The sequence below is a fragment of the Dendropsophus ebraccatus genome, chromosome 2 (assembly GCF_027789765.1).
Source record: "Dendropsophus ebraccatus isolate aDenEbr1 chromosome 2, aDenEbr1.pat, whole genome shotgun sequence".
Lineage (NCBI taxonomy): Eukaryota > Metazoa > Chordata > Amphibia > Anura > Hylidae > Dendropsophus > Dendropsophus ebraccatus.
This window is the reverse complement of record NC_091455.1, coordinates 89,124,135-89,144,394: the sequence shown is the minus strand read 5'-3', so window position 1 is coordinate 89,144,394 and position 20,260 is coordinate 89,124,135. Positions and strand designations below refer to the sequence as shown.

At 39.9% G+C, this 20,260-nt stretch overlaps 1 protein-coding gene across 1 annotated transcript in view; it reads left to right on the top strand.

Annotated features, from left to right (window-relative positions):
* CDKAL1 (CDK5 regulatory subunit associated protein 1 like 1) overlaps positions 1–20,260 on the top strand; it is a 679,847-nt gene that overhangs the window by 531,638 nt on the left and 127,949 nt on the right. Inside the window, 1 exon segment of the mRNA XM_069957933.1 lies at positions 14,061–14,123. Coding sequence (XP_069814034.1) covers positions 14,061–14,123 — 63 coding nt within the window.

The following is a 20,260-nucleotide window of genomic DNA, read 5'->3' as shown; positions in this document are numbered from 1 at the left end:
CATTTGTTTTTGGGGTCTCTGTTGAGTTGCTCAGTACTACAATTCTCTGAATGCGTTTCTTGCCGTCAGCTCTTAATCACGCGCCCCCAAATTTCTCCAAGCTCCAATGACACACTTTAATGTATTGATTCTGTAGCAAGAGCTTCTACTAAATGTGGTGCCTTTGAGTTTTGATTCCTGCATTGTAATTCCCTACATATATTATACATAACTGTCATGAATTTTTAGATATTCTCTTTGCAGCATGACCAGGTTAGAAGTCTTCTTGATTCTGGTGTGAGTGTCAGCACGTTCCCCCCACTTGCTTCTTAAGCCAGGTACATTTCTGCTGTGGTAATTGGACTTGCTGTTGTTAGGACAAGTGGAATATAAAAAAAAAAAGTCTGAAGAAATGTGTTTTTTTGCCCATTACATTCTGACATGTGTCTTGAAAGGTAACATTTAATGTCTGAAGAGAATGTCAATTGTCAGGGATGATTTTAAAAAGCTACAGTGTCATTTTCTCAATTTTGCAGATTGTGCTGGTTAGCCTGTGGCATCAGCTTGTCTTGGCCTTTTCCTTCATTGGAGATCTAGAGGCTGCCGCTGCCGCCTTTATCATGTGCACCTGTCAGTCATTACAGAAATTGCTGACAAATGAATGCACATTGCTTCATAATGATAGACACGGGCTGGAGATGTTTTCCTTGTTTTTTTATTTATTTAGTCTTAAGCAGAGGGAGGTTTTTTTTATATAATAGCCAGCAGAACGTGACATAAAAAGCCTCTCCATGGGCACTTTCATGGGGTGCGTTAATACATGCATTAAGTTTACCTTGTACTGGAAATTGAGGAATATTTATGAAATATTGATAAATGCAGCTGCAATTTTTGTTCTGTGCTGAATGTATTCTTACTCTGAGATTAGTTTGACAAAATGTTGGTGGATAATTCCATCCCTGCTTTACCATAGTAGTTCTCCATGTGCCTGTTAGTATATTTACATGTTGCACTTTTACATAGTTTTTTCAAGAATCACTGCAAAAAAATAGTTTAGTATTGAACCAAAAGCATAAAAAAGGCGACAAAAGAAGTTGACATACAATAGAGCTATATAGAAAAATCTCTTGTTATAATATATGGGAGGGAGTTGTACCTTAATATTCTTGCTCATAAATTTATGATATCTCATGTATCAGCCTGTATATTTGAGTGGGCTTAAAGCTCCAGTGTCTATAGTACTTATTTACAACCTGTCCTGTATCCTTTAGGTTCTGAAGTGGTTGACAGTAATCCTAAAATATTAACAGTTTAAGGTTAATAGGGGTCTCTGGAAATAGAATATAAAGAAAGACAGGTTTTACATAGTGGTAGCTGAACAAACATGTTGGCTGGCTTAGAGATACAGAAGATGAGACTAATAAAACAATGCACTGAAAACAATTTTAGGAGCCAAATATTTCTAGATATCTTTGCACAATCATGCTGCTGTACAGGGCTCATTCACATTGGAGAAAACATTTGGCCTTTGTACAGTATAAAGATTTTTTTTTTAAATGATCCTTATCTATATATACTATACTATATGTATACTAAGGATGCATTCACATGTTCTGTGAATCATGGAAGCTGTGGACCATGAAGCTGCACACATGAATCACAGACTGCCCGGCATAATGTCTCATTATTTGAGATGAGCAAATTTACAATAAAACTGGCGCTAAGCACTTTGTTAGCTCAGCAGTCGGCTTATGAGTCAGCTGCCTTTAAAGTCTGTTCCGCTCCTCCCCTGCTGCCTGGAAAACCCTTCCCAGTTTCCCAGGACTGGAACCAGTTTTCTCTGCACACAGTGGAGTGGCATGGACCTCAGAGGCAGCCGGTTCATAAGTCGACTGCTGAGCTAACAAAGTGCTTTGCTTTGTTTTTAGTGTACATTTATTATAATGCCGGGACTTACATATCCGTTTAAGTTTTTGTGGTTCTGTACTGACCTAGCTGCGTAGCTCTGTCAGTACAGTAGCCCTAAGATTTAAACAGGTTCGGAGCTTCCAGCATCACGGTCCACAGCCTCCGTAATTCACAGCACATGTGAAAGCAACCTCAGTCTTTTTTATACTAGACTATGTGTAACTGTGAAACATAATGACAGTGGTCAGCTATTTTGGAGCACTTGAGCTTATTTATACCATTCAAGCGATGTTATTGGAAATCTAGAGAATCTCCACCATATTGTTGGAGTCCCAGCAGAGGCCATTCGCAGTTTAGCAGCCCCTCATCATTCAGCTTTAGGATATTACACGGCCCAATTAGTAATGTAAACTAGCCCAATCTGCTAGATCTGTCTACTGAGCCACCTACACATTTTGATAATTGTTCAGCAAAGGCTGCAGAGATTGTTAGTGATGTCCGTGCAGCCCTTTGCTTAAAAAGTGTAAAATAATAAAGTATATACATTACCTCTCAACACTTAACGGTGTCTTTCAGGCTTCTCCCCGTAGCCGCTGGTGCAACTTCTTTTTTTTTTTTTTTTTTTTAAGCTTTATTCAATTTTTTACCTTTTACATAATTACCAAAAAGGAGCATAATATAAAAATTTGACAATCTTAATACTACATTCAGAGACCGCTCTGAAATTACATCAGTGGCTGCAGGAAAAGCCAGGAAGACACTTATTATTTTCTTTACACAGTCATTAGCTGCACATCACTATTACACATAGCAATGCGAGGTTGGCAGGCGATGATTTTTGGTCAGGATCAAAAGACATCACCAGCCGATGATCGTTGTCATCAGCTGATCATTGTCTTTGTTGCATGGGGCAATAATCCGCCAAATCGGCCTGATTCAGCAGATTATCGCTCTGTGTGATAGGGCCTTTACACACAGCTTCTACTGTAAGTCCAATGAAGTTCAATTTAATTCAGTATTTGAAATAATGGCCATAAGTTAGTTTTTATCCAAATAAGCGTCTAGTTGTAGCTTGACTAAATCCAAATGAAAAAAAAGTATAAAAATAGTGGATTTGGCCTTTTGCGCTGATATAATCCTTTAAAGCATACTGGTTATTTGGTGTAGATCTGCTGACATACCTCTCTTTAGTCTGCTCGTAAAGCCATAGATTCTGAATGTCAAATAAAACTCATTCATTATTTTATTGTATTAGTTCATCTTACATTGGGTGTGAAAAACCCCACAAACACCCTTTTCCGCCCCACTTGCGCATCATGCGATTCCAATCTTTGTGACATTTTGCATCATGATAAGGACGATCCTTGTTTTCTTTTGATTGCCAAAATGCCACAGAATGTGCATTTCTTTTCCCAAAGTCAAGCGAAGGTGAACGGCTGATTAATTTGACTGGAGATTTGTTAATGTCTACGGTTGAATAGTGTCAGGCAAAGTGCTGTGTTCTTGTTTTGCTTCTCTTGTGTACTGTAAGTTTCATATTTAATAAAGGAAGATTTTATCCAAAACTTGACAATGCTTTGCCTACAAATTAGCAATGTCTACTGAGATTTTCACCTCTCTGCCTGAGCGTCATACACAAAATACAAATTAAAAAGAATATTCTCTTCGCTCTATTCATAGTTGAAGTGTGAAGCATTGTATTGTGTCTTGTCAGCTGCTCAAGGTCACTTCACTCTTCCATAGTATGTAGATTTGTTTACAAGAACAAGCCCTGATATTAATGTATGCAGGTTATACATCCAGTAGGAAATTCTTTACTATACTGACGTCAGACCGTACTTCACAATCCGGCAGCTTTTACATTGCATTGTAGTTTTACACTATTAGAAGTTTAACTCGTTATACTGAGCATGAATAGAAAATTATTGGATTTTCAGTATTATCTATAGGAAATTTATGTGCGTGTTTCTTGAACTCAGTGGTATTAAAGGCTTACCTATTAAATATGCAAAAAAGGGGGTTCGTGGAGCTTCAGTTGTGTGTCTCAAAACACGGGAACAGCCAGATATCCCTCCAGGGAAGGTAAGCCTGTTGCAAAGGGGTGCCTCCCAGTGGGGAGCTCACCAAACCACCCTGATACATAGCCCCATAGTCCCACTCGGTTGTGAGTATTGGAATATAAATAGGGAAATACCAGGATGGCCCCTTTTGCATCAAAGTCTAACTCTGATGTGAGTATTGTGACATGACAAGGGATTACCAAAGCCAGGCATCCATCCGCAGACAGTTGTTTTAGGGTATTTGCCCCTCGTCAGTGTGGAGCAGGATTCTAGCTAATGGGGGGCAATGAAAAGTAGACCAACAGGTTTTCCTTTGCTGGAGGGATATCTGGCTTTTCCTGTGTTTTGAAACTTGCAACAGAGGCTCCACTGACCCCTTTTTTTGCATATTTAAATTTATTGGGGGGCGATGTATCAATGAGTACTTTGTTGGATTTTTTTTTCACTGATCTCCATGATCTCTCCCTCAGTGATTGCTGTGTTTTGTTGGTCTACCTATTAAAAAAATTAAATAAAATTTTAGTCATTGTGAAGATTATCATTTTGAACATTCAATGAAACTAATGACTTGTTATTATAGCTGAACCAAGTTAAAGTGACTCTATACCCACAATCTGCCGGACCACACACACCCCCAAACCGCCTGTACCTTCAGATAGCTGCTTTTAATCCAAGATCTGTCCTGGGGTCCGTTCGGCAGGTGATGCAGTTATTGTTCTAAAAAAAAAAAAAAAAAAAAAAAAAGCTTTTAAACTTGCAGCCTTGTGCAAAACTGGCTTGGCCTAGAGTGTCTGTGCATTAGGCTGGCACAACCTCTCCATCCCTCCTCAACACCCTCTTCATCATTAGGAATGCCCCAGGCAGGTATTCTCCTATTCATCAGCTGTGAGAACATGGCACATGGGCTGCATCCTTAAGGCACCTGTGCAGTGTTCACTGCAGAGGAATAGGAAAAATCCTGCCAGTGGCATTCCTAATGATGAAGAGGGTGGGGAGGAGGGACGGAGGGGTGGTGTAAAGTTAGTGCACAGATACTCTATGCCACGGCAGTTTGGCACAGGGCTGCAAGTTTAAAAGTTGCTTTTTAGGACAATAACTGTATCACTTGCCGAACAGACCCCAGGACAGATCTTGGATTAAAAGCAGCTATCCAAAGGTACAAGTGGTTTGGGGTGGGCAGATTGTGGGTACAGAGTCGCTTTAAACTTGCCACTCATTTCCAGAATGAAAATTAATTTCTGAGCAGTTTCCATTAAAGGGGTTATCCAGCGCTACAAAATCATGGCCACTTTTCCCCCTACTCTTGTCTCCAGTTCAGGTGCAGTTTGCAATTAAGCTCTATTTACTTCAATGGAACTGCGTTTCAAAACCCCACCCAAACTGGAGACAATAGTAGGGGGAAAAGTGGCCATGTTTTTGTAGCGCATTACATTACAGTAGGTTGCCTAATGGGGAAAAACTATTATATCAGGCAATTCCATTGAATTCTGGGAGCAAATGAGATAGGTAATAAGGAAGCATGTTGTAGTAAGCATGTACCCCAAAGAGGGAAAACCCTATTATGATAATGAAGTCCTTAAAGGGGTAGTGCGGCGCTCAGAAATTATTTACAGAATAACACACATTACAAAGTTATACAACTTTGTAATGTATGTTATGTCTGTGAATCGCCCCCTTCCTGTGTCCCACCTCCCCCCCGCCTGTGTACCCGGAAGTGTTGGTGCATTATACATTACCTGATCCGTGTCGAGCCCTTCCGCCATCTTGTGCCAAACGTCATCTTCGGACGGACGGCCGAATCGCTGCCGCCATCCCTCCTCTGCCGCGTCATAACTGTGCTCAGCCGCGATTGGCTGAGCGCAGTTATGCTCAGGCACAAGATGGCCTGTTAATAATTTCTGAGCGCCGCACTACCCCTTTAATAAAAACGCTGGTCCTATTACTACTATCCATTCTAGCCTTGGTCGGCAGAAACAAATTCTCCCATTTTGAATTCTATGCTTATTACAGAACATTATTAAATGTATGGGTACATCCTGACAGTCCACTGACAACTAATGTCAATGTGAAGAAGTGTCAGGCATATTTTACTTCAGCATCCTTATTCTCTGTCCTCAGGAAAAGTAACCAAACTGAAAAAAGTCCCTTTTCCTGACTCCTTATCAGGCTGCATTCACACGTACAGGATATGCAGCAGATTTGATGCTGTATTTAGTCATTAAGTCACAATGATAGATGCAACATCAAACATGCTGAAGATCTTGTACATGTAAATGGCCGCTTAATTAACAATAAACATACAGACAAGAATCTGGAGTGACCACATTTATAGGATCTTTACCTAGCTGCTTTACTTAATAGCAAATGCTCAAATCCCCCCCCCCCCCCCCCAAAAAAAAAAGACATTTCAGGGTGCCTTTACGCAGAGAGATTTATCTGACAGATTGTTGAAGCCAAATCCAGAAATGGATTTGAAATGAGGATAGATCCCAGTCTTTCCTTTATGACCTGTTCCCTGTTTATAGTCTGTTCTTGAGTCCACCCCACCTCTGCTCAGGTAGCATCTCTGGTATGATGCTGGGAGTGGGGGAACTGTATGCATATGTGCCAAGCTGTAATGAAGCATTCCAGCGTGGCACATATGCATACAGTCCCCCCACTCCCAGCATCCTATCTCAGCGTGTGAATGCAGCCTAATAGTGAATCTTTTGGCTTCATGAAATATACCTGACACACCTTAATTGAAACTAATATAATGGAAAGGTGTGGGGTTTTTTTCAGCTCACCTAGAAGGTCCAGGGCCGCCTCCATGTGTTCAGAGCGGGGGCCGCGCTCTGCACCGCTGCGGTCCCGGGTGCTGCTCGTAGCCCGAGACCGCGGTCTGATCGCCGTGCCCGCTAATACAGTAATCGGATGCAGCTGTCAAAGTTGACAGCTGCATCCGATTACTTGATGCAGCCGATCCCTGGTGTCTAGTGGGGAGGAGCTATCCACACATCTTACCCCGTCCGGTGTCAGTGCCGTAATGGTGCTGATTCGGGCTCGGCACTCGATTGCTTCCGGCTGCAGCACCTGGAAACAATCAATGTGCCTATCTCATCGATCTATGCTGCATATCTATGCAGCATAGATCTGTATGAGATATCAGTGTACTTATACTAGAAGTACCCCAGGGGGGCTTCTAGTATAAGTGTAAAAGAAAAAAAAAAAGTGTTATCAATAAGAAGCCCCCTCCCCTAATGAAAGTCAGAATCACCCCCCTTTTCCCATGTTATAAATAAAAATAAATAAACATGTTTGGTATCGCCACGTGCGTAATCACCCAAACTATTAATTAATCACATTCCCGATCTTGCACGGTAAACGGCGTAAGCGCAAAAAATCACACAGTGCAAAATTGCGCATTTTTGGTCGCATTAAATACAAAAAAATTTAATAAAAAGTGATCAAAAAGTTGCATATGCACAATCAAGGTACCGATAGAAAGAACACATCATGGCCCAAAAAATAACACCTCACACATAGACCAAAGGATAAAAGCGTTATAAGCCTGGGAATAGAACGATTTTAAGGAACATATATTTGTTAACAATTTTTTACAGGCCATCAGATAAAATAAAAGTTATACATGTTACATATCATTGTAATCGTAACGACTTGAGGAACATATATAAGAAGTCAGTTTTACCCCAGGGCGAACGGCCTAAAAATGAAAAAAAATAAAAATAAAAATGTGTTGTTTTTTTTTTTCAATTTCACCACACTTAGAATTTTTTTCTGGTTTCGCAGTGTACTTTATGAAAAGATTCAGCCTGTCATTGCAAAGTACAATTAGTGGCGCAAAAAGTAAGGACTCATGTGGGTTTTTAGGTGAAAAAATGCAAGTGCTATGGCCTTTTAAGCACAAGGAGGGAAAAGCAAAAACGCAAAAATTTTAATTGGCCCGGTTCTCTAAGGGTTAAAGGGACTTTGTAAGCTCCAGGCCCTACCTGAGGTGCTGACAGTTTGCTGTAGTTGGCAGTGAGCATGGTTCCTTTTGATTATTTGTCCGTGCAGTCGAATATGCACAAATCTACTGAAATGAAGTGTCAAAGAGGAGACACTCTGGCATGCCTCACCACTCCTTCCTCCTCCCTCCCTCCTGCTGTTATCCTGCTGTTATCCTGCTTCGAGTATGTAAACGCCTCCCCCTTAACCCTCTGCCGCCGGGACCATACTTAACCTGCTCTATGCGCCAGCTGCATCTGAAGCTCCTGGTGGTCCCACTCAGCCAATCAGTGACTGCGGCGGGACTGTGCACTGATTGGCTGCGCAGGACCTACAGGAGGCGGGAGCCTCAGATGCAGCCAGAGTGTGGAGCAGGTAAAGTATGGTCCCGGCTGTGGGAAATTAAGGTAGCGGCCACTCTCATTGAAAGTGACAGGGATTGTATCCACAGTTCTGCTGCGGATACCGTACATGCGAACCCACCCTTAAAGAAACACACCTGGTATAGTTGTAAAGTATTTCCTCAATATTAAGTTAGTCCATATATACCCATATTTTCCTCTACTTGATCTAGAAAAACATATGTATTTTAATTAATTTATTCTGTTCCATGAATGTTAAGATATATATGTGTGTATATTTTTATATATATATATATATATATATATATATATATTAGTCATGGACAAAAGTTTTGAGACTAACACAAATGTTATATTTTCAAATGATCTGCTGCCCTCTGGTTTTTATGTGTGTTTGTCAGATGTTTTTATCACATACAGAAATATAATTGCAATCATATTATGAGTAACAAAAGCTTATATTGGCAGTTAGAATGAGTTAATGCAGCAAATCAATATTTGCAGTGTTTACCCTTCTTCTTCAGGACCTCTGCAATTCTCCCTGGCATGCTCTCAATCAACTTCTGGACAAAATCCTGAATGATAGCAGTCCATTCTTGCACAATCAATGCTTGCATTTTGTCAGAATTTGTTGTTTTTTGTTTGTCCACCCGTCTCTTGATGATTCACCACAAGTTCTCAATGGGATTAAGATCTGCGGAGTTTCCAGGCCATGGACCCGAAATCTCTGTTTTGTTCCCTGAGCCATTTAGTTATCACCTTTACTTTATGGCAAGGTGCTCCATCATGCTGCAAAAAGGCATTGTTGATCGCCAAACTGCTCTTGGACGGTTGAGAGAAGTTGCTCTTGGAGGACAATCTAGTACCATTCTTTATTCATGGCTGTGTTTTTAGGAAAGACTGTGAGAGAGCTGATTTCCTTGGCTGAGAAGCAACCCCACATATGAATGATTTCAGGATGCTTTACAGTTGGCATGAGACAAGACTGGTGGTAGCGCTCACCTCGTCTTCTCCGAATAAGCTGTTCCAGGTGTCCCAAACAATCGGAAAGGGCTTTCGTCAGAGGAAATTACTTTACCCCAGTCCTCAGCAGTCCACTCTGTGTACCTTTTGCAGAATATCAGTCTGTCCCTGATGTTTTTTCTGGTGAGAAGTGGTTTCTTTGCTGCCCTCCTTTAGACCAGGCCTTGCTCCATGAGTCTCCACCTCACAGTGCGTGCAGATGCACTCACACCTGCCTGCTGCCATTCCTGAGCAAGCTCTGCACTGCTGGTAGCCCTATCCCGCAGCTGAAACACTTTTAAGAGATGGTCCTGGCGCTTGCTGGTCTTTCTTGGGCGCCCTGGAGTCTATTTGGCAACAATGGAACCTCTCTTCTTGAAGTTCTTGATGATGCGATAGATTGTTGACTGAGGTGCAATCTTTCTAGCTGCGATACTCTTCCCCATTTTTGTGCAGTGCAATGATGACTGCACATGTTTCTTTAGAGATAACCATGGTTAACAGAAGAGAAACAATGATGCCAAGCACCAGCCTCCTTTTAAAGTGTCCAGTGGTGTAATTCTTAATCATGACAGATTGATCTCCAGTCCTGTCCTCATCAACACCCACACCTGTGTTAATGGAGCAATTACTGAAACGATGTTAGCTGGTCCTTGTAAGGCAGGGCTGCAATGATCTTGAAATGTGTTTTGGGGAATAAAGTTCATTTTCTAGGCAAATATTGACTTTGCAAGTAATTGCTGTTAAGCTGATCAATCTTTATAACATTCTGAAGTATATGCAAATTGCCATTTTATAAACTGAAGCAGTAGACTTTGTAAAAATTAATATTTGTATTATTCTCAAAACTTTTGGTGGCCATGACTGTATGTATGTATGTGTGTATGTGTGTGTGTGTGTGTGTGTGTATACATTAGTGTGTATGTGGTCCAAAATACCAGATGACCATCCACTAACTGTATACATTTTATAATTGCTTTGCCAGGAGTTGTGTATGTGTGTGTGTGTGTATATATATATATATATATATATATATATATATATATATATATATATATATATATATATATACACACAGTGGTGCCTTGGATTACGAGCATAATTCGTTCCGGGACTGAGCTTGTAATCCAAATCCACTCTTAAACCAAAGCAAATTTTCCCATAAGAAATCATAGAAATGCAGACAATTGGTTCCACACCCCAAAACAACATGTACAACAAATGAAACAAACATTCAGAAACATATATTACACCAAAACAAAGATCCACTAAGGGATCAAAAAAGTGCAGGACAATCACAAATAAATATAATTGTATTCTTTATTTAGGTAATTTTAATTTAAAATACATACAAAATGAATGAAAAAAGATGAAAAGAGGTTGATGGAATGAAACAGAACCATATCCCTTGAGAAAGCGAGCCACGCGAAACGTGCGTAGGGTGAGTAGGTGTGTGGGACTTGTTGCAATACACGCATCCTCCTAGCTTGTATTTGTATATATATATTTTTTGGTGATTTCACCTGAGTGTGTTGCTCATTCAGCAACTGCAGCTTTAAATAGGTTTTTTACCTTGTATACTTTTTCTTTCGCTGCTAATCACTACTGCTTACATTACTCATTACCCAGTGGAGGGTGCCTGTATTGCCACAGTTATTTTAGTCTTTATTAACTTCCATGCATGTGCAATATATGATCTCATAAAAAAAAAATTCTATGTCCCCTCACCAATTTAAGTATATGGTTCTGTTTCATTCCATCAACCTCTTTTCATCTTTTTTCATTCATTTTTGTATGTATTTTAAATTAAAATTACCTAAATAAAGAATACAATTATATTTATTTGTGATTGTCCTGCACTTTTTTGATCCCTTGTGGATCTTTGTTTTGGTGTAATATATATTTCTATGTGCGTTTAGGACTGAACTATTTGGGCATTCTTTTGTTTAAACATTCAGAAACAGCAGAATATGTGATATTATAAGTTACTGTACAGTAATGGAGAGGATGGGAAACACAAGGACGGACAGAGACTGCAGGGAGCATGAAGGAATGAGCAGGGCAGATGTGGGCGCATACATGCAGCACTCTCTGTCCGGGGAGAGAGGGGTTACAGCTATGGAGAGATTACCTCCACAGTCCTGTCCCCTGATGTAAGCCCTAGCCTGAAGTGGATCTGCTATGATTTGGAAGGTGAGGGAGAGTTCCTGGGTCAGAATACAGGGCTGTAGACCCCGCTATGCAGACCATGCCCCTCTTCCACTCGCGCTCCCACCCAGTACAGGGAGCTCTTAAACCAAAGCAATGCTCTTAAACCAAGTCACAATTTTTAAAAACTCTGAGCTCTTAAACCAAAACGCTTTTAAACCAAGTTACTCTCAAACCAAGGTACCACTATATATATATATATATATATATATATATATATATATATATATATGGAAACGTAGAGGGAGGCATTGCTAAATGATTGACATGGAAATAAGTAACACACGCACTGTATCTTGCAGTGACCGTCTCCATGGGAAAATAAACATATGGGTAAAATCAAAACTTTTGGATCCTTACTTGCCCCAATGGCAAGTGGTAGCCAGTCCCTATAGATGTTTTTCATCTTTTCAAAATTAGTGGGATCAACTGGAAAAAAGAGAAAAATATATCTTCCCTTCAATACTTAGAACAGTGTGAGTGCTGAAATGAAACTCTTTTGTTACAATGAGAACTGCTAAAATCAGGACCAGTTATGGTAAATTGTGACTGTTTACGGTCTTTACCAATCATTTATCTGAAGGTTTTTTTCCCTAAGAACTTGAATGTGACAGCAGATCAAGCTATTTCTCCAGTAATTCTTACCTGCCAAGGGAATAGCATATGTGGGATTTTAATTAAAAATAGGGAAACGTAATTAAAGCTTTATTGTGTACGAGGAAATGGTGATATTAAGAGATACTTGGATGCTTTGATTAATGATTATAAGGTTTATGTCATGAAGTTGATGTGCATTGGAATGTACATAGAATCATGTAAAGGGAAGAAGACACCATCTACATATGGCTTTGTTATAATTTTGCCTTCTAAACCTGAATATTTGCGTGAATGTCAAACAGACATATATATTTATATTAAAGGACATACAAAAGGGCTCATAATATATTATGGGCAATCTTACCAATATTTATGATCCCTATTTACTTATATAACTGAAAACTACTTGAGATTACTTAAATTATTTCTCCATTAGTGCCATAAATGAGTGTACAATAAGACAGAAATGTATATCCATCTAAAGGTTGACACATCTTCGCACTAGATACTGAAATCTGGTTCAGTAACATTGGTTTTATTTATACATCATGATAACGTGTCCAGTTATACAGTATGTACTTGGTGACTTTTGTGGGTGAAAAAAATATAATTTAATATATATTATAAAGTAATGATGCAACCCTCTTCAAATGTAGCCTTCTACCCCAGGTCCCACGTCTGGGGCAAACAGCACCCAGGCAGACATTTTTCCCTGCATTGGAAATTTAGTGCTACACAGGTACATGCAAGACCTAGACAGCTGAAGTCCTCCATATAGAACCACTTATACAGAGAAGCTCTCTATTTTGGCCTATAGAGGGGTGTCCTAAAAGAGCGTGTGGACAGGGGTAATCCTAATAGTTTTACCCTGTGCTATTTTATATATTTATGGTGACAAAAAGTAATCACTACAGTCATGTAACTTTTGCAGACTGCAGCTGAGGAGACACATACAGTAGATAGATATACACAGAAAATTATACATATTTTAATATAATACTTGTCATATTAGAGCAATAAAAAATAGTTGCAAATGTGGATATAACCATCACTTGTTACATGGTTTTCAGGAGACTTGACTACCAAATGTTTAGGATATGTTCACAAGCATTGGAGAAGGCTGGCTGGATGGAAATGAAAATATTAATTACTGAAATTAAATTATGCTGTAAAATGACAACACACGTGTGTGAACGCAGCCTAATACCGCCTCACTCCATCTCTCCTCCCTGCTGCTTGATTGACAGTCAGCTTCCAGCTCGGAGGCTAAATCTTGTTCCTGCGCTGTGCATGTATATTGTGTATACGATTTGGAATTTGGGCTTAGCTTATAGCTGACTGCCAATAAATCAGGGAGAGGGATGGGTGGAGACGCAAGGAGGCGTTATAGCCCTCAGCTCTTCAGTGTCAGTGGTCTGCAATGTGAGCTGCGGTACTTCAAGAAGTATACATCCTGCTTTTATTCCAAACCATTTTGTGCCAGAGTAACCATCGTGCAGTTGTGTTATAACCAATAAGAGCTTCCAAATATATATAACAGTACACATATATAAAATATTGTTGTCCTGCACTGTTCACTGTCACTATGCATTCTCCATTGTAATGTCATTTTGTGCAAGACGATGCTTCCCTTGTAGAACTTGTCAGATTTTGAAGTGTTTACCAACAGATTATCCCGCCATGCTTATGTAAACACAGCTTCAAAGGGAATGGGATATAAACTGTGTACCTTTGAATACATCACTTAACAAGCAGTTCTATGTACAAAACAGACTTAATTATTAATCTTACACTTGTATTACACAGAATACCTGTAATCCATTACCACCCCTGTCCATTTCTGTAGAAAACTATTTCGCTCCTGCAGAGCAAAATATAGATAGATAGAAAGTTGACCAGTGTTATCATGAGTTTACCTGGTGCCTAAGTATATCTAACATGTGTTTTTCTTTTGCAGAAGAAACAACGAACAAAAGAACTGTCCCACCTGTTTCATTCATACAACCCATATGACCACAAGGTAAAGTTTAAAACCCATCAAGTAAACTGCATCTTTGGGATTATTGGATTTGTTTAGTACAATACTTTGAGAGATATTTGTAAGGCAAATATTTTCTAGAAATTAGGACAGCCCTTTCCCTCCCAATGTTGACAGCTTGTTGTCTAGATTACAGACCACCAATCACGGGTCAGACTGATTACACTGGTCTACATTTGAAACTGAAATTCTGCTGACCTAAATATTTTTGCTGATTTCAACCAAATGAAAGGTGCTGATTTCATATTTGAAGGCAAAAAATATGCAATATGTCAAATTTTTTTCACAAATCAGAAATGTTTGATTAATTGAGCCAATTAAAATTTTTGTGCTTTCATTTTGTCAGCGCTAGCATTTTGTCACTTACAGACCCACATGAGCCCAGCATAAAATTTACTGTGAAACCAGAAAAAAATTATTTGTGCACTGAAATTGAAAAAAAGTGCAATTCTTTGTATTTTGATGAGTTTCGTGTTTACACCAATTATCCTATGGTATAGCTGACAAGTTATCTCTTTTCCTCAAGTCTGTACGATAACAGCGATATCTAACTTGTTTTATTTGATAGCTTTAAAAAAAAAAAAAAAATTAAACTTAAAAAAAAAAAAAATTAAGTTCTTCATATTGCCCTATTCCCATCCTTAAACCACTTTTATTTTTTTGTGTATGTGGCTTTGTGAGGTGTCAATTTTTACGCCATGATCTGTTTTTTCTATCAGTACTTTGCTTGCATGTATGTGACTTTTTAATAATTTTTATTACAATTTTTCTGCATTTGATGTGACCAAAAATTTTGTGACCAGCAATTTTGCACTTTGGTGGGTTTTTGCACTTACACTATTTACCATGCAAGATCAGGAATGGGATCATTTAATCCTTCAGACTATTATGCACATGGCAATACCAAATATGTTTGTTTTATTTATTTTTGTAAAATGGGAAAAGTGGGGAGAATTCTAATACAACTGCACTGATCTATCATAGAGATTACTGCAGTATACATAATGCAGCACTGATTGATTAGAGCAGAGCTATATTACTCTGAGCTGCTGCAGCCCAGATCTACAGATTGCCGAGACGGGATCAGTGTCAGTGCGACTCTGAGGCCCGGCCAGGGGATCATGAAGAGATCTCCCCTCCGCATCCTGCGTCTGCCATCATATTTGTGTTCCATCTGCCCTGATATCTATGTTCCATAAATATATATATTATTAGTTTTAAACTACTTATTCAGTATTCTTCCATTTCGTTATACCTACTACATATTTTTCTGCACAGTTATCTTTTTTCACACTGAGCTTCTCCAAATAATTATATATAATGTTACATTATAACTGCAAAATTTTACTAGTAAACAGCGTTTTGCAGAAAAACTGGACGTGACTGGAGGAAATGGATGTTATTTTTGGATTCAGCACCCCAAAATACATAAAGATCATATGTTATCTTGTAGGCAGCAAAATTTAAGGGGTAGTGCGGTGTTTAACTTTTATTCACTAAATAGCACACATTACAAAGTTGTCACATTTTACCATAAAAAAATCTCATTTAATTTGATGCCAGCAAAGCATCTCAAAGTTGGAACAGTGGCAACAAAAGAAAAATGGCTGAAGGAGCAATTTGCACCTTATTCATGTGACTGGTTAAAAAAAGTATTGGTATGAGATTTCCAAATCATTGCGTTGTTTATTTATCTAAGATTTAGGGTGCGTTATCATGTACAGGATCCACAGCGGATTGTTGAAAAATTACAGTGTGTTCAGCGATAGTCAGCTGTGCAGCGCTCTGTTTAATAAGGGTGTCTGCAGCAGACGCTAACTTCAGTGGGTCGCCTGAACAATCTAAAAATCATTTGGGTGGCCTTTCCTGCTGCTCTCCGCTCTCTGTGCATGTAATAGCAAAGGCTGTAAGCAAAGAATGAGGAGGAAGCAAGCGCTAAGCTGACAGATGAACTTAAGCTTCCCCTGGAACATTGGACCGTGTAATACGGCCTTATGTCACACCTCACAAGCTATATATTTTTTTTTTAAATAATCTTACTTTTGTATTCAGCATTGGGGTTCTGCCTTGTGACTGTCACACTTGCAGCTATTAAGAAATCCTTAAAGGTGTGGTCACACGCACAGGAATCCGCAGATTTGATGTTGTGTTCATTTATTTAGTTACATTGATATCAAATCTGTTGCGGATCTGCACCTGCAAATCTGCTGCGGGTCCTGTACCTGTGAACACACCCTAATACAGTCACACATACAGGATCTGTAGCAGATTTGATGGCCCAGATTTGCTTTTAAATCTGCAACTTCAAATCTGCGCCATCAAATCTGCTGCAGATCCTGTACGTGTGAATGCACACTAAGGGTGCCTTCACACGTACCGTATTGCTGCTTATTTCTCACACAAAACTCTCATCAAACTCGCATGAAAGTAGCTGCTTTTTTTGTGGTGTTGAAAATCATATGAGAATCAAAACTCGCATGTAAAAATCGCACCAAACACGCAGTGAAAATACACATACATTGGCTTGATAGCAATCAGTATCACTGTGGATTTATGTGCGAGAAACTCGCAGCGATAAATACACAGCAATACGGTATGTGTGAAGGCACCCTAAAGGGGTATTCTGATTCATTTACAAATCATACTGCAGCTTTCTAGGGCTATAAAATAATAAACCACTGCATACTTATTTACCTTGCCTAATCCAGTGCCAGCTCTCTTGCCAATCCTGGTGCCTGCCTTTACTTACCCTGATGACGCTGACCCTTCTGAATCTGTCCTGGTCTGTCCGGGTTACAGATTCCTATTAATATAGCATACTTATATTATAGACCAGGGGATTATTATCTTAAGCGAGCTTTAGACATGAGTTTTCAGATGATGGATTAGTTATCCAAAGCTTGCCAGATTGAGTACTGGAGATAGAAAAACAGCCCCTTTATAACATCCAGTTGTTCAATAGGCTTTAAACTACAGCCGACTACTGGCCGCAAAGTCTTAAGGAAAAAAAAGGTTGATGTTGGGATTGTTAGCTGACATTTAATTCATATGTAATACAGACGTCTGAAGATTGAATTAGTGCTTGACCTGTACATGATGTAATTGCGTCATCCTGGTGTGCATTCATGTGCAATGGTTGGATACAAAGTGACCGAAATGCTTTTGGTAGACAAATTAATATTAGTGAAGGCCAAGCTGGTTTTCTCATTGAATTGATTTCTCACTGATGAATCAATAGGCTACATTCTCATGGGAACAGGTTAGGTACACAAAATGGCAGGCTAACGCTTATGTAGGTGACAGGTGCTCTTTAATGTTTCCCAGAGAGGTAATTCTTAAGTTCTAGAAGAGCTGGAGCAGATCAATCGATGGAAAGGTAAAAAGTGGTGCAGTGTTTGATATTCGTCTCTTTCCTTTATCCTCTTGTACAGCGTATCGTCTTTATTCATAGCACAAGGAAATTCCATTATTCTTTTATTAGCACTTTTAATGGCACGTGGCCATTCTCTTCTCCTGCTGCCTCCTCTGTTCATATCCTTTGTGGCATTATATCAAAGTGTCCTCAAATGATTTTGGCTTTACTTGTGAAGACTTACACACTCCTTTACAAATTAGTTATTAGGCAATGTGGAATAGAATGTCACTGCAGATATATCCCTTTTGATGTTTGTTTTAGAGCCTTTTAATAAATTATTATAAGTTGTCTGGCTTGTGAGCGACTTTTACAGCTGCCAGGAAGTATTCTCCTGGCCTGTGTTAACGCGCACATGGTGCTTGCCTCTGAAAGGTTGCAGGTGAGCTACGAAGTGAATCTGCAGGGAAAACCATATTTTTCTTTGTCGTCTTCCATTTTCACTTAAGTTGCACAGTGTACTATTATAGAAGTCCAGTGAAATTTTTTTTAAAGTGTTGGATTTCCCGCCAAAAGTTATACAAATCACCAATATACACTTATTACGGGAAATGCACATAAAGTGCTTTTTTCCCTGCACTTACTACTGCATCAGGGCTTCACTTCCTGGATAAAATGGTGATGTCACAACCCAACTCCCAGAGCTGTGCGGGCTGTGGCTGCTGGAGAGGATGATGGCAGAGGGATGCTCGGTGTCCCTACAGTGTCCCTCAGTGTCCCCCTGCCATCATCCTCTCCAGCAGCCACAGCATGCACAGCTCTCGGAGTTGGGTTGTTACATCACCATTTCATCCAGGAAGTGAAGAAAAAACACTATGGGAGGCATTTATTAAGTCCGGCGTTTTTTACGCCGGACGTAAAAATGCCCCCGCAGCTCCGGCGCTACGGAGATTTATGTAGAGGCGGACTGCCTCTACATAAATCCCGTGCGCGCCGTTGCGCACCGCCGCAAACCTACGCCAGCTGAGGACTGGAGTAGGTTTTCGGCGTACATTTTGGCGGAACGGATGATAAATCGCGCGGACTCTGAGTCCGCGCCCTCCGTTCCGCCCACTCCGCCCCTTTTCCGCCCCCTTTCCGCCCCCTGGCGTACTCGGCGGAAAGTGCCGCCATTTTTGCTTAAAAAAAGACGCAAATCGGCACTTTCCGCCGAAAATTATCCATTCGCCGGATGATACATGTGGCCCTTTATGTCCATTTCCTGTAATAAGTGTACATTGGTGATTTGTATAACTTTAGAGTGGGGGGGGGGGCAATACAATACTTTAATTAAAATGTTTGCCAAACTTCTCCTTTAATAGAGGAGCTTAAAATAGTTCTGTCTTTTGGGGGAAGTAATATGAAAAATGAGAGAGTGCTGATTTCAATAAACCTTGGGTCTCCAACCCACCTAGTATCCAAGGTACACCTGTAAATGGAAAACTTTTACTTGGAATTTATTGCGGAAAGGTTTCTCCTCTTTAACCAGAAGTATTGCTTTTGGCAGTATAATATGATGTCCAGAGCTGTGAACTTGCACCTTCACGATTCGTGATGTCATTCAAAGTCTTGAGAGTAGAAGCAGCAAGAAAGAATCAACTTTCAACCATCAGCATACCATCAGCATACTGTAGTTCTCCTTGAGCCTCTGTCAATTTTGTGGGCTGTCATGTCAGGTGGAAAGTGACACTAAGACCTCAGACACTGTACTGAGCTGTAATATAAGTGTCAAAATGAAGTCTAAGAAATTTCTGATCTTTGAGCATTCTACTTAAAGGGCTTATTAAGGGGATTCCCCCATGCTTAGAAGGGTGTTTGATAGAAAATGCTTGCTTTTAGAGATGAGTGAATCTACAGTACAAACAAAGCGTCAGCCCGGCAATCTGCCTGGATAGTCTGAATCCAGTCCTACGCTTCTCAGGACTGGATCCAACTTTTCCATGCACCCAAGGTGGAGTGGCATGGAATGGCAGTTCAAAAGCAGCAGATTGCCGAGCTAACAAAGCGATTTGCGTCGTTTGTACTGTAAATTCGCTCATCTCTACTTGTGCAAAAAAAAAGATTCACCAGATATATAATTTAGGCCATGTTAACACAACATACAAACAATGGCCGTTGTTTGAAATGACCATTGTTTTGAGTGCCAAACAACGTTGTTGGTTTTAAATGAAAAAGCCGGCCATTCTTTCAAAAAACTATGTTGTGTGAACATAGCCTTAATGTACTGCACTCTTTCATTTTTTATATATATAATCTATATATCATAAAAATGAAAGTCTGTCTGTCTGTCAGTCCCATATAGATTTCCTAACGCCTGAACCGTTTAACCCCAAATTTGGCCCACAGATACATTGGGTGCCCGGGAAGGTAAGAGTGAAGGTCCCGTCCCCGCCAGATGTACAGGAGGGGAGGGGGAGGGGAAAGAGAGGCGCCCCATAGAGATGAATGGGAGAATCTCCACACTGCACACACAGGTGATATAATTAGTGCTGCAGCTGAAATGGCAGTTGGAGGCCTTAGCAACCAATAGGATTACTACTTTCATTTTCACATGGAGCTGGAATCTGATTGGTTGCTAGGGCCAGCTGCCTCACAATAGATCCACAAAAATAAATACAGTAAGGGTGCCTTCACACCTAGCGGATCCACAGTGGATTTCACGCTGCAAATTCACAACGAAATCTGCTGCGGATCCATTGTCATTCAACCCTATGACACTACATACTCG